Source organism: Dasypus novemcinctus, chromosome 21 (genome assembly GCF_030445035.2).
Source record: "Dasypus novemcinctus isolate mDasNov1 chromosome 21, mDasNov1.1.hap2, whole genome shotgun sequence".
Lineage (NCBI taxonomy): Eukaryota > Metazoa > Chordata > Mammalia > Cingulata > Dasypodidae > Dasypus > Dasypus novemcinctus.
Window position 1 is genome coordinate 66,493,540 of NC_080693.1, and position 24,609 is coordinate 66,518,148.

The 24,609-nt window shown below is 36.1% G+C and overlaps 1 protein-coding gene across 1 annotated transcript in view; it reads left to right on the plus strand.

Annotated features, from left to right (window-relative positions):
* Positions 1 to 24,609, plus strand: part of EFCAB13 (EF-hand calcium binding domain 13) — a 316,951-nt gene that overhangs the window by 124,736 nt on the left and 167,606 nt on the right. Inside the window, 4 exon segments of the mRNA XM_071210907.1 lie at positions 2,585 to 2,656; positions 14,259 to 14,375; positions 15,888 to 15,938; positions 17,997 to 18,140. Coding sequence (XP_071067008.1) covers positions 2,585 to 2,656; positions 14,259 to 14,375; positions 15,888 to 15,938; positions 17,997 to 18,140 — 384 coding nt within the window.

Genomic DNA, 24,609 nt, shown 5'->3' on the forward strand with positions numbered 1-24,609 from the left:
GAAGTGTAGAATTTTTGTCTCCACTGTTGCTGCCCCTATCCAGGGAGTGTCAAAACAATGACTGCTGCTGCTTTTGTCCAGGCAGGTTGAAACAATGGCTTCCCTCAGAGCTGGACCCCTATTGTCCTGAATTCACTAATCAAATGTTGTGGTCAGTATAGCAGTTTGATATGCTTGTGAATTCCAGAAATAGATATTGGGTTATGTTTGTAATCTGATCTGTATCTGGGTGTGATTAAGTTATAATTATGGCTTTGATTGGGCCACATCATTAGGGCGTTGAGTCCCCACAGATAAAAGGCATGGCAAAGGTTAGAATTGATGGTTTTTGATGTTGGAGTTTTGGTGTTGGAGTTTGATGCTGAAGCCTTAAGGTGGAGCCCCAGGAAGTAAGCTCACAGAGGAAAAAGAAGCAAGCCCCAGGAAGAGAGGAACCCAGGAAACCGGAACCCTTGCAGATGTTGACAGCCATCTTGCTCCAACATGTGAAAATAGACTTTGGTGAAAGAAGTAACTTATGCTTATGGCCTGTATCTGTATGCTCCTATCCCAAATAAATACCATTTATAAAAACCAACCAATTTCTGGGATCTTGCCTCAATACCCCTTTCGCTGGCTAATACTGTCAGTGATCAGCCGTGCCCACCCTTGGTCTTGGAGAAGAGGATTTTTATGTCCTTTTCTGTCACTAGCAAGCTAGCCAAGGGTTGGACCCCACAGCAGCCTACTATGCAGGTGGGGGATGTGTGCTGGTAGCCATTGCACAGAGAGAGCCATTTACTGTTCTTTATGGTACTTTATCAGCCTTTTTCTCCTTGGTCTTCCCTGTATGCTGTACAGTGTTTTTCTTGCCTCCGGAGTTTCAAAATAGTTTCAGACAGTTCCTACCTGTTTAATAGTTGTTTTGGTGGAAGGACTGAGTCCTGGATCTCCCCACTCTGCATCTTCCCACAAATTCTCTTAAGACATGTGCTTTTATAGTAGTGTAGTTCCTAAAATTCAAGTGTTAAGTTAAAATTCAAGATAAACAGATGATGTGGCATCATTAATTGTAGGTATATATTTAAACTATAGGCAGACACTTACCTGCTGGTGATACACCTTGTTGTTTATACTTTGTTCTGGTTTATAATTACAAAACTACAGTGACTAAATCAATCAATCTATATCTATCTATCTATCTATCTATCTATCTATCTATCTATCTATCTATAAGAAACTTTAGATTACATAAATGTTACATAAAAAATATAGGGGATTCCTGTTTCCTCCACTCCCTCTTCCTCCCACACTTTCCCACCTTAACAACATCCTTCATTAATGTGATACATTTGTTACAATTGATGAACACGTATTGAAGCATTGTTACTAACCATGGATTATAGTTTACACTCTGTCCCAAGCAGTTTTGTAAGTTATGACAAAATATATAATGGCCTGTATCCATCATTGCAACATCATGCAGGACAATTCCAATGTCCCGAAAATCCCCCCCGTATTACACTGATTTTTCCCTCTCTCTCCCCTCAGAACTCCTGGTGGCCACTGTCTCCACATCAATGATAAAAGCTCTTTCATTGCTAGAATAACAATAAGTCTATAGTAGAATAATACTAAGTCTACTTTAGTTCATTGATCATTCCCCAATCTTGAGGATTTGGGGATGGTGATGCCCACACTGCCTCTAACTGAGAGGGGCTTAAATTCCATGGAGCTGATGAATGGAACTATCTTGCTTGCAGTTTCAGACTCTCTCTGTTCCTTGGGATGGATGTTGCCCATCATCATCACCTTGTTAGTTGTCCTGGGTGAGTCCAATGAACTGGAGAGTAGGTACTGCAACTCTGCAGAGATTCAGGACCCAACTGGCACATGGATGGACTAAAGATTTAAGTCTCTTGGACATATACCTATCAAGTATTGTACTAACTATAGGTTCAAATAGAAGGGGCAGAAGAGCCATGTGTAGGGAAACCACAAATGAGTCCAACTCTATCAACCTGGGGAGCATAAGTTCCAAGGTAAGACCAACCGGCAGGGAACCAAACTCTTGAGTGTCTGCCCTGTCTATAGTGTCTGGCTGTCTCCAGAGTCCTCAGGAGCCCTGCTATTTGAGGCAATATTTACTGTGGCAGTGACTAAATCTTTTAACTAAGCATCAGTATTCCTAGCTCTGAGAACAAAGTTACTCTTTGTCACTTTCACTTTGTAATCTAGTACTTCTGTATTTGAAAAGGGTATAAACAGGTGTCAGAAATTATAGTTATAGAAGCACCTAGCACTTGAAGAAGTCTTTCAAGTTATCTGATAAAACAATTTTATCTTCAGATAATTGTATGGATAAACCAAGAGTGAGGCTTGTCTCTTGTTTTAATATCTCTATATGGATTGCATAATTTCTCTTGATTGATGGAAATTGAGAATTCAGTCTAACTTCCCCTTAAGACTTACTAATTCCACAAAATTAGACTTTCGTTCTTCAAAAACATGAAAAGAAAATGATTCTTATGAGTAAATTGATTAGTTGAATCCTGACTTGTTTAGTGAGGTTGATCTATTAAAAAAATTAATGTTTGCCTTGCAGAAGATGACAAAGTACATTTTGGAGAACTTACAGAAGTGGTAAAGCATATGCATGATGCCTCAAGATTTGAAGGTAAGTACTGAATTATTTGAGACTGATTATTTTTATTGAATGGAGGTATTTTTCTGTTTTGTTTTTTTAAAAAAGTTACATTTATGTTTCTGCTAATTTCTCATTAACTTATTGACATTGATCTGCTTACAGGCAGTTAAAAGTTAGTTTTTATTAAAATTTAGCAGCTTCCATAATGAAAGAAATAAGTCTTTTTCTAGATAAAGGGGTTTACTTAAAGCTATTTTTATGCCTTTTTTCCCATGGGATTTTGACTGATAGTCAGCTATTTGTTTTTAAAATTTTAAATATTCTTGATACGAATATTCAATATATCATGTTAAGCTTAAGACTTAGGACTCCATCTTGTGTATAGATTTTATATTACAGAATGTCTCATAAATCTTCTGTTGTTTCCTTTAGTGGACACCCCTTTTGATATTTTCTTTAGTTTTTGTTAAATATAAGAGTGACTTACAGTGCATTTTGGTAGTACAGTTTTTCTTTATTTGACTTCCATTTTTATTTAAATGTTAAAAACAGAACTAAAATCAATGACATTAGTGCTTGTGGGGTTTGAGTACTTTTTTGTTTGGAGAATATGTTTACAACTTAGTATCACTGGTAATTCATTTGAATAGCCATTTGAATGACTGGTCAGTGAGTACTCTCAGTGTAAGAAAAACAATGCAAATAATTATTTAGGAAAACAAATGCGGAGTCATATCTGTGCACAGAGACAATTTTCACATTTTCGGTGTGTTGTCTGCTCTGGCATATGAAATTCCTATTATTACAGTTTCACTTTTAGGTTAAGAAAGGTGTTCAGTACTTTCCTGTTAAAATATAAATGTTTTATATTGGTCAAGTAGCATTATTATCAACATAGAATATTAATTATATTAGCTATGTACTGTAGGAAACAATATAGAGAGAAAATAGCATGGGCTTTGAAGTACAGATATAGATTGAGTGTTTCTTCTACTTACCAGCTGGGTGATCTCTTTAGGTTATTTTAGTTATTAAAATAGTTATTAAGTTATTTTAGTTACCTCATCTTTAAGAAAAGAAAGCTAATAATACAGTGCTTCTCATAGGGTTGTCAGGATCAAATGCAATAACACATGTAAAGCATATAACTTAGTACTATTCATATATTAAGTGCTTAGTAAAACATAGTTATGGGGAGTGGCTGTAGCTCAGGCAGCTGAGTGCCTGTTTCCCACATAGGAGATCCCTGGTTTGGTTCCCAGTGCCTATCTACAATAAAAAAAAACAAACATCAAGCAAACTGATGAAGAAACCAACTCAGGGAAGGATGTGGCTCAGTGGATGAGTAGAAAGTTCTGGGTTCAGTCCCCAGCTGGCCCTGGTACCTAAAACAACAAAAACAGAGTTATATTATTTTATAGTTTATTTTGGAATCAGAGAGCAGGGCTCAGAAAGACTGGTATTCAGGACAGGTAACTTTTCATAATTAGGAAGGAAAAATTTTGAAATTAGGCAATTAAGGAAAGAGAGCATGTATGAGTGAGGTACCTGGAACTGGTGGACGGTCATAGAGGTTAGGTGGACAGTGTTGGAATCTGCTGGCCAATACAGTATAAGGCAAATAACTGGAAAGAGTTAGGGCCACTGATCAGGAAAAATTTAACATAGCAGGTCTAGGTCTGAGACTGCTATCTTTATTTATTTTTTAAACAAATCAATTTTATTGATGCATATTAATAAAACATACAATTTATCCAAAGTGTATAATCAATGGTATTTGGTATAACCACATAGTTGTGCATTCATCATTTCAATCATTATTAAAACATTTTTATTATTTCAATAATAATAATAAACAAAAAACAGACAACCAAACAAGAAAATTTCTCACCTCTCAATCTCTCTGTTTTCCCTGCTATAGATAACTGCTATTTCTGGCTATTCCTGAATAATTATTTATATGTTTATTAAGCAGTTTTACTGAGATATATTCACATACCATATGATCTATCCAAAATGTATAATCAATGGCTTTTTTTAGCTATTAAAAAGTCCTTTGTTATAAGATTGTAAAATAAATAGAAAAATAGATTGAAAGAAATTACAAATTTTATTTTTTTATTTTTAATTTTTTAAATAAACATTTTTTAATATCACCAATCCTCTCAGATCTTTAAGTTTTTAAAAATAATTATGTATTTTTGAAGATACGTAGATCATGAAGAATGTTACATTAAAAAATATATAAGGTTCCCACATACCCCCCACCTCCCCACTCCTCCCACATCAACAACCTCTTTCATCATTGTGGCACATTCATTGCATTTGGTGAATACATTTTGAATCTCTGCTGCACTGCATGGATTATAGTTTACATTGTCGTTTACACTCTTCCCCAGTACATTCAGTGGGTTATGGCAGGATATATAATGTCCAGCATCTGTCCCTACAATACCATTTAGGACAATTCAAAATCCCCCAAATGCCCCCACATCACATCTCTTCTTCCCTCTCCCTGCCCTCAGCAACTACTGTGGCCATTTTCTCCACATCAATGCTACAGTTTCTCCCACTACTAGTCACTGTGGTTTTATAGTAGAATAACAGTAAGTCCACTCTAATACACATTTTATTCCTCCATCCTGTGGACCCTGGGATGGTGATGTGAACTCCACCTCTATATTGAGAGGGGACTTAGACCTATATAGTTGATGGATGCAATTCTCCTGCTTGGAGTTGTAGGCACTCTCAGTTCCCTGGTATGGTGGTTGACCATCTTTACCTTCCTTTTAGCCGACCTGGATAAGTCCAATGAACCGGAGAGTAGGAGTTGCAACTCTGCTGAGGCTCAGGCCCAACTGGTATATGACCAGTCCAGAGATTCAAGTCTCCTGGGTATACACCAACCCAAGTGCCAACCACAGGTTCAGTAAAGGTGACAAGAGGCATGTGTAGAGAGGTCACATCTGAGTCCAACTCCATCTCACTTAAGAGATTAGAAGGCCCGGTTAGATTTAATGGAATCAATTATAAAAAATAAATAGCATAGCAAACAAACCTTTATAAATGTAAATAATAATTCAAATATAATAGAAATTAACTATAATGTAATTCTAATTTTTCTATTACAGCTCTAACTATTGGACATAATCTCTAAAAATGAAATAAATTATTGACTTATTTATTTAATTTACATTTAGGCCATAATTCTTTTTAGATAATCAAATTCCTGAATTCTTCACATCCTATTCAAATGAATTACAAGTGTAACAATTTGACAACTCATAATTTTATAAGGCAGAAAAATTCCAATTTTGTTCAACAGTAGTCATGCTAAATCATTATTGAGCCAGATAGATTATTTTAGTTAAAAGCTATAAATAAAAAAGAGTTAAAGATAAATGAAGTATCCAAAAATATATCTCTTCTCCAGTCCTCAAAACTACAGTGTAAACTATAATCCATACAGTGCAGCAGTGCTCCAAAATGTATTCACCAAAAGCAATGAATGTGCCACAATGATGAAAGACGTTGTTGATGCGGGAGGACTGGGGTGTGGGGTATATGGGAACCTCTTATCTCTCTATATTTTTTTAAGATTTATTATTTTATTTTATTTCTCTCCCCTTCTCCATCCCTCTCAGTTGTCTGCTCTCTGTGTCCATTCGCTGTGTGTTCTTCTGTGTCCGCTTCTATTCTTGTCAGTGGCATCAGGAATCTGTGTCTCTTTTTGTTGTGTCAACTTGCTGCGTCAGCTCTCCATGTGTGCGATGCCACTCCTGGACAGGTTGGACTTTTCTTTTGCGCTGGGCAGCTCTCCTTACGGGATGCACTGTATTCGCATGGGGCTCCCCTTCGCAGGAAACACTCCTGCGTGGCACAGCACTCCCTGTGCGCATTAGCACTGCACATGAACCAGCCCCACACGGGTCAAGGAGGCCCTGGGTTTGAACTGTGGACCTCCCATGTACTAGGTGTATGCCCTATCCATTGAGCCAAGTCTGCTTCCCTCTTATATTTTTTAATGTAACATTTTTTGTGATCTATGTATCTTTAAAAAAAAAAAAGGACAATTAAAAAATGACTATAGAAAAAAAGCAATTATTTATTTCATATCAAAAAAATTACAGAATATTGAGCACAGAAACAATTTGCCAGCTGTACTGAGTAGTTATTGTTCATATACTATAATGTTGTTATTTTACATTCATCTGATCTATTCCAGCTCTTTTTTGGTTATTATTTGCATGGAATATCTTTTTCCAACCTTTCACTTTTAACCTGGTTGTGTCCTTATGTCTGAGGTAGGTCTCTTGTAGACAACATATAGATGGCTCATATTTTTTATCCATTCTATCAGTCTATGTCTTTTGATTGGGGATTTAATCCATTAACATTCAGTGTTATTACTTTAAAGGCATTACTTACTACATCCATTCTGTCCTTAGGCTCTCTGTTGTCATCTCATTCTATTATCTGTCTTCTTGTTCTTTAGTTTACCCTTCTTAATAATCTTCATTCCTAAACTCTTCTCCATATCTCTCACCTGTGTTTTTTCCTGTCAAGCTGTAGCACCTCCTTTAGTATCTCTTGCAAATCTGGTCTTTTGGTAACATATTCTATCAGTTTTTGTTTGTGAAGATTTTGAACTCACCCTCATTTTTGAAGGACAGCTTTGCTGGATTCAGAATTCTTGGTTGGCAGTTTTTTCCTTTTAGTCCCTTAAATACATTGCATCACTTTCTTCTCTTCTCCATGGTTTCTGAGGAGAGGTTGACACTTAATCTTACTGAGTTTCCCTTGTATGTGATGATTTGCTTTTTTCTTGTTGCTTTCAGAATCCTCTATCTCTGATATTTATCATTCTGAATAGTAGGTCTATTTGGAGGGGATTTATTCTGCTTGGGGTGAGTTATCCTTCTTGGATATTGATATTTATGTTCTTCATAAGGGTTGGGAAATTTTTGGTCATTATTTGCTCAAATACTCTTTCTGCCCCTTTTCCATTCTTTTCTCCTTCTGGGACACTGATAATGAGAATGTTTGTGCTTTTCGCATTGTCATTCAGTTCCCTGAGACTCTGTTCCATTTTTTCCATTCTGTTTTTCTGTTCTCTTGTCTTTTCCAGTTCAGGTGTTCTGTCTTCAAAATCACTAATTCTGTCTCCAAGCAATTTAAATCTGCTCTTGTGTGCCTCTAATGTATTTTTTCCCCATTTAACAAATATTTATTTAGTATTTGTGCTTGTACACAGCAAAACCAAAGAGAAAATTAAGAACTTGTTATAGATGAAATGAGAAAAGAAACTAACAGAATTTATAGTTATCTAAATTGTCAGTACATAATAAAGAAAAATAAAAGCATGGGTCTAAAATTCTAGATTATCTCAACATTATACAGGTGGGGAAATTGAAATGAAAATGTACTAAGGGAAACAGACTTTGGCCCAGTGGTTAGGGCGTCCGTCTACCATATGGGAGGTCCGCGGTTCAAACCCCGGGCCTCCTCGACCCGTGTGGAGCTGGCCATGCGCAGTGCTGATGCGCGCAAGGAGTGCCGTGCCATGCAAGGGTGTCCCCCGCGTGGGGGAGCCCCCACGCGCAAGGAGTGCACCCGTGAGGAAAGCTGCCCAGCGTGAAAAGAAAGTGCAGCCTGCCCAGGAATGGCGCCGCCCACACTTCCTGTGCCGCTGACGACAACAGAAGCGGACAAAGAAACAAAAGCAGACAAAGAAACAAGACGCAACAAATAGACACCAAGAACAGACAACCAGGGGAGTGGGGGGAAATTAAATAAATAAATAAAATCTTTTAAAAAAAAAAAAAAAAAAAGAAAATGTACTAAGGCTATAGATACTGATTAACTTAGACCTTGGTAGAAAAATATAAGTTTAAAAGCAAGTTTAGCAGGATATTAATATAGGTAATATACATTAAATATATATAATATAGGTAATACACATTAAATATATTAAATATATATAATATAATATAGGTAATACACATTAAATATATAATTATATGTATTATATAAGGATAAACTTGAAATAATTAGATATAAAATTTGTTATGATACATTTCTTGGCTTTTTAAATAAAATAATCTTTTAAAAAATTATTGAAGTATATCACTCATACATAAACATACATAAACAATAAGTGTATAGTAATAATTGTGAACTTACAAAACAAACATGTGTATCATCATACAGGATTGTCATACCTCACCCTACCACCAATATCTTACATTGTTGTTAAACAATTTTAACTAATGATTAAAGAACATTGTTAAAATATTACTACTAACAAAAGTACTTTTCCCCCAACCCATCCTATTATTATTATTTTTATATCATTTATATATGAACATACATAAACAATAAGTATATAGTAAAAGATGTGAACTTACAAAACAAACATGCATAATGTCATACAGGGGTCCCATACATCAACCCTCCACCAGCACCTTGCATTGTTGTGAGACATTTGTTACAAATTATGAAAAAATGTTGTCAAACTTTTACTACTAATTATAGTCCTTATCTTATTACGTTTGGTGTATTTTTCCCCCAACCCACCCTATTGTCATTTTTAAAATATATTTTTATGACAGAAGTTGTGAACTTACAAAACAATCATGCACATGTGCAGAATTGCGGAACAACATCACTTTATCAACACACCACACTGTGGTGCAACATTTGTTACAGATTATGAGATAATATCATCCAATTATGGCCCATAGCATACATTTGGCACTTTTCCCATACCACCCCATTATCAATACAGTACATTTTTTACATTGATACAAGCATATTATGGTATTGCTGTTAACCACAGTCACACCAATTGTATTTTTTACTATGCTTCTTCACATTCCCACTGCCCTGCAATAGTGATGTACATCCACTTTAGCTTACAGAAGGACACTCTTGCCTCTCTACCATCAACCACAGTTCTCATCCATCTCTGAGTTCACTATGTTATTCAGTCCCAGATTAATTCTCTAGCTTTCTTCCAGTTGACACTTATGGCCCTAGACTACCTTTTTCAGCCACAATCCCATTTATAAACAAGCTACTACTTATTATGATTTGTTACCATCAACTCTATCCATTTCCATACTTTTACAGTCAAGTTAATTTAAACTTCTACATACTTTAAGCATCAATAGTTCTTCTCAGCTCTCCTTGAATCTCCTAATAACCTATATTCTAGGTTTTTAACTACATGCATTTATTCCTTGTATTTAGTTCATATTAACGAGAACATGCAATATTTGTCATTTTATGTCTGGCTTACTTCACTTAGCATAATGTCCTCAAGATTCGTCCATGTTATCATGTGTCCCAGTTTCATTTCTTCTTACTGCAGCATAGTATTCCATCATATGTATGTACCATATTTTGTGGATTATTTCCATCTTTTGGCAATTGTGAATAACACTACGAACGTCAGTGGGCAAATGTCTATTTGTATCACAGTTTTAAGTTCTTCTGGATATATTCCTAGTAGAGGAATTGCTGGATCATGTAGGAATTCTATATTTAGCTTCCTGAGGAACTGCCAAACTGTCTTCCATAGAGGCTGCACCATTTTACAACCCTACCAACAGTAAAGGAGTGTTCCTATTTCTCCATATCCTCTTCAGCATTTAGTTTTCTGTTTGTTTGTTTTTTTTTATATATATAATGGCCATCTATGCGGTGTGAGATGATATCCCATTGTCATTTTATTTGCATTTCTGTAATAGCTAGATATGGAACATTTTTTCATGTGCTTTTTGGCCATTTGTATTTCCTCTTTGGAGAAATGTCTGTTTAAATCTTTTGCCCATTTTAAAATTAGATTGCTTGCTCTTTTTATTGTTAAATTGCATGATCTCTTTATATAGAATGGAAAACAAACCCTTATCGGATATGTGGTTCCCAAATATTTTCTCCCATTGATTGGGCTTCCTTTTCACCTTCTTGACAAAGTCCTTTGAATCACAAAAGTGTTTAAGTTTGAGGAGGTCCCATTTATCCATGTTTTCTTTTGTTGCTTGTGCTTTTGGTATAAGGTTTAAGAATGCACCACCTACTACCAGGTCTTAAAGATGTTTTCCTACATTTTCTTCTAGGAGCTTTATGGCTCATGCTTTTATATTTAGGTCTTTGATACATTTTGAGTTAATTTTTATATAAGCTGTGAGATAAAGATTCTCTTTTTTTCTTTTGGCTATGGATATCATTCACCCAGCACCATTTGTTGAATAGACTGTTCTGTCCCAGCTGGGTGGGTTTGACAAACTTGTCAAAAGTCACTTGACCATAGATATGAGGAGGGCCTTTATTAGTCAGGGTTCTCTAGGGGAATAGAATTAACAGGAGATATTAGTAAATAGTGTGAGATTTATAAGATTCTCTCACGTGACTGTGGGGATGCACAAGTCCAGAATCCGTAGGTAGGCTGCAAACCAGGGGCTCCGATGAAAGACCAATGAGGGCCCTTGAGGAGTTTCTGGGAGACATTGGCTGTCCAAAGATGAGCTGGGAAATTCTCTCTGAATGCTGAAATCACTTCACCTTTTAAGGCATTCAACTGATTGGATAAAGCATCACTCATTGCTGTTGGCAGTCTCCCTGATTGATGTAGATGTAATCAGCCATCTATGCAGTAAACTCGCTGACGACTAAAGCCCATAGATGCCTTTGTATTACAGTTAGTCCAGCGCTTGCTTGCCCAAACGATGGCACAATTACCTGACTGAGTTGCCACATTAGCCTAACCATCACAGTCCACCCTTGTCAACTCAGCAAACATGCACATTACCTTAAACCATACATAACAGACATGCATATCTATATTTTCATGTAACAATGTTTGATTCTCCTGTGTACAACTGGAAATGCATTAATTCCTTACAGAATAGGGTGCAAGTCCTTGGGTAATATTCACTCTTAAACTTGACATCCTTAACTATTATGACATAAAACTAATACAACTTGTCATTTGATAAGGGAAATGGTTAGGGAAGATAAAGAAATTCATTTTACATATGTATACAATCATTCATAATGAAACAAGGAAAAAAGTTTCATGACCATTATAGTCCTTGTTTCTGTAACTCATCATGTGGTCGAAGTTCGTATTTCTTTCTACCTTCTTCCACTATCTATTCCATGTTCCCATTACCCTCAGCAAGCACTTCTTTGCCTGTTGGGGTGACCCAAACTTTCATTCCTGAAGATTCTGGGTCACTGTTAGTCCTGCTTGGATTGGGTTGTTGCAATTTTCCATTGACTAATTGCAGGACATGGCATTACTAGGAGAGTCTGTAGAGGATCTCCTGTATCCCAAGCAAACTCTTCTTTACCCTCATTATGTAGATGCAGTCCTATTTCCCCTTGATAATCAAGATCAATCACCCCAGCCAGTACAGTTATTCCATTCTTTGCCTGTTGATTCAGAAGTAAGAGGAATCCAAAGTGGCCAGGTGGCACTCGTAACTACCAGTTCAATGCTGGTGGCAGCACTCCTCCTTTTGGGACTAAGATCTGTAGACCAGCAGAGCTTAAGCTTGCAGGGACAGGAAGCAAAAATTTTCCCAGTGGGTCACTAGGGTTAATAGTGAATGGTGCCACTCCTATTTCTACCTCTTGATTCCCGGAGTCATGAATCCTGGTTATGGGAGAAAGAGCATCATGGAGTGGATGATGATTTAGAGCATACATAGCCTCCTGGAGAACATTGCCCCAGCCCTGCAAAGTATTGCCACCTCATTGGTGCCATATTTGAGTCCTCGAAAGGCCATTCCACTATTCTCTCAATCCAGCTGCTTCAGGGTGGTGGGATCATGGTAAGACCAGGGAATTCCATGGACATGTGCTCATTCCCGCACATCATTTGTTGTGAAATGAGTTCCTTCATCAGAAAGAATGCTGTGTAGGATGCCTAGACATTTAACAAAATAATTTTGTGAATAAAAGAAAGAGACTATAGAAAACTATACTTTAGAATAGTGGAGATAAACTATTCTCATTAATTTCTTTTTTCTAAACAGAAACTGCTTTTTATAGATTAGACTTTGTCTTAGGTTGACAAAGGGCTGCTGATGCAAAGTACCAGAAATGGGTTGACTTTTATATTGGGAAATTTATTAGGGTAAAAGCTTAGTTCTGAGGCCATGAAATGTCCAAATCAAGATACTATCAGAGATGCTTTCTCACCAAAGTCAGCTACTGTTGATCCTGGGGTCCTACCATGTGGCAAAGCAGGATCGTTGCTGATCTCTGTCAACGTCCTGTCTTCCCCTCCAGAATCTACCATCTCCTGAAGCTCAGCTGTGGGTAACCAGGCATAGGGCTTGTCTTTTCAGCCTTGAGCTGCTCTGTGGGCCCAGACTCCTGGCAGCTTTGTGCTTAATCTTTGGCTGCTAGCTATCCTTGAGTCCTCTCTTATATGATAGGATAAAAAATGGCAGCTTCCTTGTTCGGTGTGCATGTGTCTCTCTCTGTGTCTCTGTTTATATCAGACACAGCAAGAGGGCGGAGACTCAACTGAGTCATGCCTCACTGAAATAATCCAATCAAAAGCAATCTAATCAAGTGATCCAAAGCAAATATAATTAGTTTAAGAACATAATCTTTTGGGATTAAAAAAAGAACTTCAAACTGTCACAGAAGGCAAGTATTAAGTGATGAAAAATTTGAAATATATATATTAAATATTTAATGTTCGTAGACTTTTAGAACTGGGAAATGCCTTATATAAAATGATATACGTCAGTTTGAAATAAAATCTTAAATACAGAATTAATAAAAAGTTTTCTGTTAGGTAGTATCATTAACATAAGTTATATAAAAATTATTATATGTAAAGTTAAAACTTTAATAAATCATTTTTCAAGTTGTCTAAATGCACTGAGTTTTGGAAATGACTTCTCTTACAAGTAAATTATTGAAATTTGCAAAAGAAAACTTTTAGGTTTTTCTTAGAAATAATCGTGTTGCTTACAAAGATGTCATAGTAATTCTTGTTAGCATTTTAAGTGAAAACTTAAAATTAACATAAAAGTCTTTATGCAGTATGTTTAAAAATCCCTAAAAGTAAAAGCGAAAGCATTTAAAAAGAAGAATGGAAGGAAATACGTCAACATATTAACAGAAGATTACCTTTGAATGGTGGAATTGGAATTTTTTTTCTCATTTTTGGGTACCAAATTTTCTTTGATAAATAAGTATTAGGAACATAATTTTCTTTGATGAATAAGTATTAATATAGATAGAATTCCATTTATCATTAATGACTGCAATTTCAGAATTAGTGACAGTTGGAGTTTGTCTAGACAGTGCTGTTCACTATAACTTTCTGCAATTATGGAAATGCTCTGTAACTGCCCAGTCTAATATGGTAACAATTAGTCACAAAAGGCTGTTTGGCACTTGAAATTTAGTGAGTGAGACTGAGAACTGCATTATAAATTTAATTTAATTTAAATTAATTTAAATTTAAATGGCCATTTGTGATTAGTGACTACCATATTGGATAGTGTAGATTTAGAAGAACCCACAAGTTTTGTTATATTAAAAAGATTTAGATCCTTGTACTGAAAAATTACCTGTTGTATGTATATTCTCTGTGTGTTTGTAGCATTGAATGATGCCATCAATACATTGGACAAATACTCAGATGTACTTGAAAACACTGATAGACTTTATTTTACTGATGATACTCTTCGAGAGATACTGCATGATTCCTTTGCTGAGGGTGAGTCGATTGTAATTACAGTAATTACAGTAGCTTGTAATAAAAATTTCTTCTAATAGCAAGTTTTTATCCAAGGATTTCAAAGTATTTTGCCAAATACTAATTCCAAATGCTTAGTTCTTAATTAATGCCAAAACTTGTTGGAACACTGTTTACTATAGATAATATTTAAGAATATCTCCCATAGTATGTTCAAAGAGCTTTAGTTTTACAGTATCAAATGCTTGGATGATCTCATGGTATTAACTGTAAAATTGGTCTAAACCTATGTATATATGTGTGTGTTGTTGCATGGCTTTGAAATATTTCTTTGTAGAGCAATTTCATTTCCAAGTTTACCCCTTTCTTTTAATATTTTAGAAAGCTTTTAATAGTTTCCTAGCTTTCTTTTTTAAGGTGAAAGACCCATTGAGAAGTCCAAGGTATTGTTAAATAATGAAATTAAAATATGCTCATCACTGTAGCCATTGTAAGTTTTGAGTTGATCCATCTCACGGTTTTTTTTCCTATGTGATGAGGTGAAGGCTGTTAATTGCAAAAGATTAAAAAAAGCTCATAAACCTGCCTATTTTGGGAGAGGATGTACCGAGATAGATTTTATCTGTATTTAAGAAACCATTCTTTGCCTCTGAATTTAGCTTTAGCTAAAAAAAGTACAATAAATTTTGTCCCCCAGGGGACATTTGTCAATGGGTGGAGACAGTTTTGATAGACACAGCTTGGGGTGGAAGGGAGAACTGCTGGCATCTAGTGGGTAGAGGCAAGGGATGCTGCTTAAATATCCTACAATGAACAGAATAGCACCCCCCTTCCACCACAAAATGAAGAATTATCTGATTCTGTGCTGAGGTTGAGAAACCTTGTTTTAGAGTTATCTTATAAAATTGCCAAAACCTAATATTTCAATAGTAGTTTTTAATAAGTTATTTGTTTTGTTCATTCTTCCTAAAACAAATAAAAAACAAATTAAGGTAAATATAATAAATTCATTCTAACCTCTCTTTGTTTCAAGGTTATATCTGGGCTAACTGTGAGTTATTCTAAACTGTCCTTGACCTGGAACAGGGTCCATCTATCCAAATAGACAGATTTCATTTTTATCACTTATCCCTCAAATAGATCTCTATGTCAATTTGCATCTGTGTAGGATGAGTGGGTATAACTGCAACGTGTTAGGAAAACTCCAGGATTAGAGAGGTAGTCTGTAGGGAAACAGAAATAGGAAAAGATAATTCAGACTAATAATTAAATATTTCTTGAATAGATGGACAGGGTGTTAGCTTGCCCTTTTAGGGAGAAAGGAAGCATTTAAGGAGCAGGTAGACAATGAAAAGGAATCTGAGAAATAAGAGAATGATATTCTGGGAGCCAGAGAAAGATTTTTAAGGAGGGAATGGTCATAAATGATAAGTGTTACTGAGAGATAAGTATTTAATCTATCCATTGGTTTCCTTTCACACTGGGTAAGATCAGGATACCATTTCATATAATGCAATCTCTCTAACTTTGCAGATTTTAGGAAAGAAGTTTTGTCTTCTAATCTGGCATTTCCAGAGGCAAATGGTGAGTAAAAATTTTAAGAGGAAACATTTCATATAAAACTTATTTATTGTAAGAGATATTTTAATTTAATTTAATTTATTTTATTAAAAAAAAATTATAGTACAAAGATACAAGTAAGACAACGCCAAAAGAAGATGCATAGGCAAAGTCTGGGACGGTCTCAAACACAAGCTTCCTAAAAGATATTTTTAGGATCATTGCTAATCTTTTCTGCCCACTCCAGCCAGAGTGCTTTTTTCCCACAGTAGTAATCTGATCGTATTACCTTTTACACTATTTGTAATTCTTCAAATAGTTCCCATTGCTCTTAGGATAAAGTTCAACATCTTGCATGCCATACCTCTCTAGCATTATTTTGTATCATTATCTTGCTTTCTGTACTTCAACTACTTTGGCCGTCTTTCAGTTCAACAGATACTGGCTTTTCATGTTCTATTCCCTGCAATATTCTTCCCTGACCCTCTTTGCCTAGTTAACATCTATTTATCTTTCAGATAAGTATTAGGTTCTCAGGGAAGCCCATCATTAACTGCTAGTATAAGTCAGTTTCCTTATTTACTTACACTTTTAAAACCATATTCCATTCCTTCATAGCACATATTTCATATTATAAATATCCATTCATGATTTATGATTATTTGATTAATGTATTTTTCTCCCACTTGCCTGGAAGTGTTATTGGGCCAAGGACCATGTCACTGCTTCGCTCACCATTGTATCTCTAGAACATAGCACAATTCTGGCTCTTAGCAGGTTTTTAATAATAGCTAAGATTAACAATTAATACTTATATAATATAATATTTACTATGCTAGGTATTGTCCCAAATCTTCTATATTTCTAGCTCATATAATTGTAAATATTTATGGAATGAATGGATGATTGAATAAACATATCTTCTTTTTAGCTCTCTAATCTTATTTCTGATCATTCCTGCATTCATGTTAATTCTATAACCCTACTACTTATAATAATTTAAATTAGTTTTATTTGCTTTGCTCATGTTTCCTTTGTATATACTCCATGTTGGACCAAATCCTTTTTTTTTTTTACAAACTCAGTTCACATGTCACCTCCCACCCCATATGACCTCCTCACTTTTTAAATCTAGGCTAGGCAAACCTCTGTGCTTCCATGATTCCCTGTGCTTATTTTTCTCATAGCACCAACTCTATAATAAGTTATAGATTTGTTTACAGAAATGATAGATTCAGTCCCTATCCTCCAGGAATTTACTGGAAACTCTTCGATGAAAGGGACTGAACTTTCAATTATTAGTCTTAGTAGCTGTAAAATAAATCTTAATAGAATGAATGGTCTTCTTTCCAAGTGACTCTTGTGAAGGTTTAGATCTACTGGTGTAATGCACAATTTTCAGAACATGAAACATATACAACTTTATTTTTGGGTTGATGGGTTATATTTTATTTTGGGTTATATTTTAAATTGGTCTGGGTCCAACAGGACTGTCCCATTTGATTTATAAGGTGTGCTTGCACAAAGGTGCCTGGTTGAGAGGGTACAAATGTAGGCTGAAATGCAGTCCATACTCCATTATGCTTTCTAAGCCTTGAACCCCAGTGGTGGCTTGCAGCTGACTAGAGGAAATTGATGCATAGAGAGGGAGTGCCTTTTTCCAATTCACACAAAAGCACAGTATGGTCTAGCAGAGACCCTGGGGTTCAAGAGCTTCAATCTCAAATTTTAACCATTAATTTTTCAGCTCATCAGTTAGAAACCTTCAAAACATTCTACATGTAAAAACTATTTTAAATTTAACTATTGTTTGAAAAGATTACAGCTCTCTCGGTGTTTAATGAACGGATTCAGATAAAATCTTCTATTATAATATTCTCTATGCCGTGAAATTTTCTTGTTTCAAATACTGTTTGAAATAAGTGGGTCATCAGTTTCAAATAGAAAATATTTCATTCTTTTTTTGCAGAAATTTTGGTTCAGATAAATATTTAATTTGAGGGTTTACATATAGTGAACTTTGGATAAATTATTTTACATTTTTTTATACACTATGTTGTTTATATTTATTTCTCCTTGTAGATATTAAAGAGGCTGCTCACATCTTGTCACATGTAGATAATGGCAGGATTGGTATACCTAACTTGGAGCGTGCCCTGAAAAGTTTGAATATTAATTTAACTGAGAAGGATTTCAATGAAGCCCTTAAAGGTTGCAACATCAGTGGTAAGCATTTTTGGCTAGAGTTTATTTATTTATGGGACACAGCCTTAGAGTGTGTGTATTAGGGTGAGATGCTAAAGGAAGTCATCCTTCTACTAGCGGTTTAGGTTGATACAAAATTAGACCCAAAGTAGTCTACTAATTTAAATATTTATTGACCATATCTAATGGTTCATACTAATTGGGCTACTATATATACTCTCTTAGATAATTATCATTCTTTACTATAAGCAAAGGTGGGAAAATACCATACATTATGTAGTGAGGCAAAGATATGACACCAGTAGCTTAATTTTGATATGTAATCTTTCTTCAGAGGATATCCATTTTTATCTGTCCCTTTATATCCCATTTTTTTAACCAAATGAAATACTCAAAGTCTCACTATATTTTTAAAGAGAAATTATTTACTTTTAGTCATTGTTTCCAAGAGGGTCCTCATTTGCTCTTGTTTTCTAGTTTTGATTTCATGTAATATGTACTTGATACTCTTTCCTTTACACATCCACTCTTCAGAAGTCAGATCGTGTGGAAGTACTTCTAGAAATTGCTAGTTTCATTGATTTTAGATAATTGCATCAGCCAACCCATATTCCTCTGCATATACAGATATATCTATAGAGTTTCATTCCTATCGTTCCCACACGGCATGATGTTTTTTCATCTTTGCAACTCCCAGTATTTATAATTAGTTTTTCTTTATGCTCTTTTCTTACACAGTTAATCAATAGCAGTGTCAGGTCTTCCTCAGCTTTTTTCTAGCTTTAGGGAAGATAGGTCCTTGCTTTTCCATCCTACCCCTAGAGCATACTGGTAGGTACAGAAGTCCTATTCCAGTTCTCAGACTAAATTAGTCACAGCGCCACCTCCACTTTACAAAGAAGAGAATAAAGATTATAGCTAATAGTTAAGTGTGTGATAGACACATTAAGAAGTGCTTTAAATGTGTTAACTCATTTAACCCTCGCAACAACTCTTTAAGGTAGGAGTATTACCATATCCATTTTACCTATGAGGAAGTTAAAGCATAAAAGAAGGTAAGTGACTTATACAGTATCACAAGCTAGTAAGTGGCAGAGCTGGAATTCAAACCTAGGTAATATGGCTCTAAATCAGGGGTTCTTAACTAGGGTCCATGGACCAAAGATTTCAGGGGATCCGTGAGCTTAAATGGAAAAAAATCAACTTATTATCTTTTTCTCTGACCTCTAACTGAAATCTAGCATTTCCTTCACTTATGAAGGTATGAATAAATAAATTACCATAGTATTCAATTTACCTGAATGACAAAGGGGTCCATGGAACAAAAAAGGTAAAGAACCCCTGCTTTAAATTGATATTAGAATAAGTGCCACAATATTGACAATTGGATTTCAGTATAGTTTGTATTGCTGCTATGCTATGCTTTTGGCTTGAAACATAATATCCTCTTGCTTTCCAACTTGTTTATCTTTTTTTCAATGCCTTATTCTAATAATGGAGTTTCTGTGCCTTAATTTCTAAGTTCCTATCAGTCCCAGGTCAAAAGACTGGGTTTTGCTTTCTTTCCATTTTAATTGTCTAGACTCCTCATTCACATGTGCTGCCTACTGTTAAGAGATGTTGTTCTTGAGACCCAGGTGCCTTTTCTTTGAATAATGATTAGAGGGGGCCTGCCGTCTTAGATATTAATTCATGCCTAACAGTATTGTTTATCTTCTTCTGGTGGGAAAGGCTAGTACCAAGCTCTGGCTCAGTTTTTCTTGTGAACTATTTTTGTTTCCAATAAACCACCATACTTCACTGGTAAACTGGCTTGAAATACAAAACATTAGTATTCATAAACATTTTTGGCTTCAATAGGTTTAGGCACTTTTTGATTAAAGATCACCATATGCAACTTGTAGAGATTTTAAGATAGTAATAGGGAAGCAGATTTGGCTCAACTGATAGAGCATCCGCCTACCACATGGGAGGTCCAGGGTTCAAACCCAGAGCCTCTTGACCCGTGTGGTGAGCTGGCCCATGCACAGCGCTAATACATGCAAAGAGTGCTGTGCCATGCAGGGGTGTCCCCTGCATAGGGGAGCCCCACGCGCAAGGAGTGCACCCTGTAAGGAAAGCTGCCCAGCTTGAAAGGATGTGCAGCCTGCCCAGGAGTGGCACCCCACGCACAGAGCTGATGCAGCAAGATGATGCAACAAAAAAGAGATGCAGTTTCCCAGTGCTGCTGACAAGAATATAAGCAGACACAGAAGAACACATAGTGAATGGACATAGAGAGCAGACAACTCGGGGGGGGGGGGGGGAGGGGGGAAGGGGAAAGAAAAAAAAGATATTAATAAATACTTCATGCTCCATAAAGGATTTTTTAAAAAAGAAACAGGAATACCTTACTTACTAATATCATAGTGATGATGCATCAGAGTGCACCAATGATCTGTGAAACATTTTGCTGATGTAAATATGTCTTTATCTCAATTTTTATATCATTTACATCCTTATTGTTGATTTTTATTTTATAAATATTTTAATTTATTTCTGACTCCTTTTCCAAAATATACAATTAATATCCTAAATATAAATATTTTACACTTATCTATTTTGTGTAACTGATTTATACTTAAAGAAAAAGAAATTTTATTGCATCCAAGCATGATTTCTCTTGTTTTAGAGGATGGGAAAAGCAGGAAATAATTGGTTAACTGGCCAGGTGTTTTATGCTGTGTGTCTTCTTTGCCCGCAATAAAGGACCATAGGTGTTTCCAAGAAGGGAGGAGAATAAGTGATCTAGACAATTCTGGTGGAATATATACAAACAGACACACACATACGCGTACATTCAAACACATAAAACTCTGAAGGATACAAGATTATTTATTTCAAGATCAATAAATATAATTGAATCCATGCAATGTCAAGAAGATGGCCTCAGTCTAATGAATTCATTCCCATGCATCCTCCAAATCATGGACTCTCACTCCCAGGCTTTGCAAGGGCCCCTATGTAGCCATCCTTTATATAGGGATAGAGAACATTGTGCTTCTCTTCCTTGCATTCTCTCTACAGCTATCATTCTCAGTCCTTTTAATTCTTTTTCTGTCTCCTCCCTCCCTTCCCCCAAATTCCTGCTTCATCCTGTAATAGAGTCTTACCATCCTGGGAAAGGAGAGTAAAGTGATACAAGTGATCTGCTCTCACTGATGGGTCACAGCTCCTGTGAGGGTTATTCTTCTTTAACTTATGTCAAGAGACTGTCTCACTTATTTGTGAACATTGGATTCTATTAGAAATTTAACCTCTTTGACTTTGTGAAGTGCCGGGATGAAATGGGACTGAGAAGATTGGGAGATTGGGGTAAAGGAGATAATGAACTTGGAAGCATTAAAAACAAACAAACAAACAAAAAAACATACTTTGCTGGGACCTAGAATTTCAGACACAGAATTGTGTCTTACTGGGCCTTGTTACCTGACTTGCCACTCTAATTTCTGGCCTCTACCTCCTTCCTGTATAAAAAAATAATAGAAGAACAAGGGCAGACAAAGGAAAGCTTCACTAGTTTGGGTTTAGGCTCCAAAGTCCTAAGAGGAACACTATAATCTTGATTGTTTAATGTAACAGCTCTTATGCCTAGAGCCAATAGTAGGTCTAAGTGACCCCCTTCCATCTGTTCTTCACCATGATTTCCACTGGGAACTGGGCTCTACCCAAGCTGGAGGCAGTTGTAAGTTATAGAGTGAAAGAAAGAGAGGATTTAAGAGAATATGGGAGGGAATCTCCAAAGAAGCTCTATAAAGATGAGACCACTTCTACTTGGAGGTTTACCCTCTTTCCTCAGCACAGCAAAAGCTTTACTCTCTAATACTGTAGCTTAACAATATGCTGTTGCCTTGATTCTGACCTCTTCTTGGCGTTTACAGGAGAGGGTAAGCTTAAGCTGGAGATCAAAGTATTAAAGATTTTCTCTGTATATTTGGTATCCTGTATTTTCACCATGGTGCATTAGGTATGTGGAATTTTATTTTTTTTAATTTTGCTTAGAGTTTAGTTTGCTTCCATCTGAGGATTCTTGCTATATCAATTAATATTAGGTTCTGAAGCATGTTAAGAAACCCAAAAGTTACAGTGGCTGAAACCAGGTGTTGGCAAACTATGGCCTCTGGGCCAAATCCAGCCCACTGCCTATTTTGTAATTAGAGTTTCACTGAAACATGGCCATCCTAATTTATTACATATTGTTATGGCTGCTTCTACCCTAAAAGGCTGAATTGAGTACTCACAAATGTGTGGCCAGCAAAGTCTAAAATGTTTACTCTCTTTACAGAAAAATTTGCTGAACCTCGTTTAAACAATATAAGTTCTTTCTCTTTCATTTAAATCTAGAGTTTGGCAGTTTAGGTACCTCTGCAAAATTGATAGAAGGAGAGCAAGGATCCATAGTAGCTCACTACTATGCCATCCATCTAAAATAGTCAAAGATAGTGGCTGGAGCTCCAACCCTCTCATCCACAATCAGCTAGCAATCTGGAGGAAGGCATAAAGATGAGTCAAAAGGTTTTGGCTAGGGAAGCGAATGTGGCTCAAGCATTTGGGTGCCTGCCTACCACATGGGAGGTCCTAGGTTCAGTTCTCAGTGCCTCCTAGAGAAGATGAGCAAGGCAGCAAGCTGGCATGGTAGGCTGGTGCGGCGAGCTGATGCAACAAGTTGCTGCAACAAGGAGGTACAAAAAGGAAACAATATGAGAGACTCAACAAAGCAGGGAGCAGAGGTGACTTAAGTGACTGAGTACCTCTCTCCAACATGGGAGGTTCCAGGTTTGGTTCCTGGTGTCTCCTAAAGAGAAGACAAACAGACACAGAGAGCGCACAACAAATGGACACAGAGAGCTGACAGCGAGCACAAATGGGGGTGGGGGTGGGGAGAGAAAAGAAGTAGAATAAATCTTTTTAAAAAAAGCTATTGGCTAGCTCCTTTTTAAGGCAATATGCTGGAAGCTATCACATATCACTTCTGTTCGCATCTTATTCACTAAAACTTAGTCAAACAGCTATATCTAGCTGCAAGAGTGTTTGTTAAATATAGTATTATTCCAGGAAGCTTTGTACCCAGCTAGAAACCGGGGGTATATTATTAAGGGAGAAGAAAAAGATGGGTATTGGGATAGATCACTAGCAATTTCTGTCATGTATCTCATTATTTCTGGAAAATTATCAGTCATTTCTTCTACCCCCCCTCATTTTTTCTATTGTTCACGTCTGGAATTCCTATAAATGTATTTCAGACTTTTTCTGTCCTCTGTATTTCTTCTCTTTCATATTTTCTTTCTCTTTCTATTTTTTAATACATTCAAGATAATTTCTTCAGCTTTATATTCCAATTTATGAATTCTCATCTCATCTGGGTTTAATGTGCTATTTAATCTATCCATTTACTTTAAAATTTCACTATTTTTCATGTGTAGAAATTATATTTGGTTCTTTAAAAACTGCTGATATTTATATTTGTCATCTTTATATGTGGTGTCTAGTCTACCTCTTTATTTCTCTTTAATTTATTTGGTCTTTGTCAGATTGTTGTTCTGTTATTCCAAGATATCACAGTGTTAATCCTGTTGTTTCTTGTGACTGCTGACCTATTGAATCTGCTGATGTACATTTCTTTGAGTGTTTTGTGATTTTTAATTTGAGGCTTATCTTAACCAGAGTTTGTTTTTTCTATAGGCATCCCATGAGTCCTATAGGTTAGAGAGCATCTCTTCAGCATAGTTTGGTGATTGCTTTTGCCAGGTACCCCAGATTACTTTTGACCTGAACCAATTTTTATGTTTTAACCTGGGTTTCCTATAACATGGGAGTTTTAATATTAGGTTGGTGCAAAAGGAATTGCGGTTTTGGACTGTGAATTTTTAAATCATTATAACTAGGCTTGAGCATATGTTTATCAATCAAAGTAAGAACCATTACAATCAACACATTTTTGCCAATGAGAAATAAATTTGTTTATTCCTGTAGCACAAAAATCCGTGCTTTGGGATTCGACAAAATCTTGGAAAGCATTTTCTGCATCTTCCTGGTTGTGGAAGCATTTTCCCTGCAAAAAGTTGTCAAGATGCTTGAAGAAGTGGTAGTCGGTTGGCAAGAGGTCAGGTGAATATAGCAGATGAGGCAAAACTTCATAGCCCAATTCGTTCAACTTTTGATGCGTTGGTTGTGCAATGTGTGATCAGCTGTTGTCATGAAGAATTAGTCAACTTTCTGTTGACCAGTGGTGGCTGCAGGCATTGCAATTTTTGGTGCATCTCATCGATTTGCTAAGCATACTTCTTAGATGTAATGGTTCCGCCAGGATTAAGAAAGCTGTAGTGGATGAGACCGGCAGCAGACTACCAAACAGTGACCATGACCTTTTTTTTTTTGGTGCAAGTTTGGCTTTGGGAAGTGCTTTGGAGCTTCTTCTCGGTCCAGCCACTGAGTAGGTCATTGCTGGTTG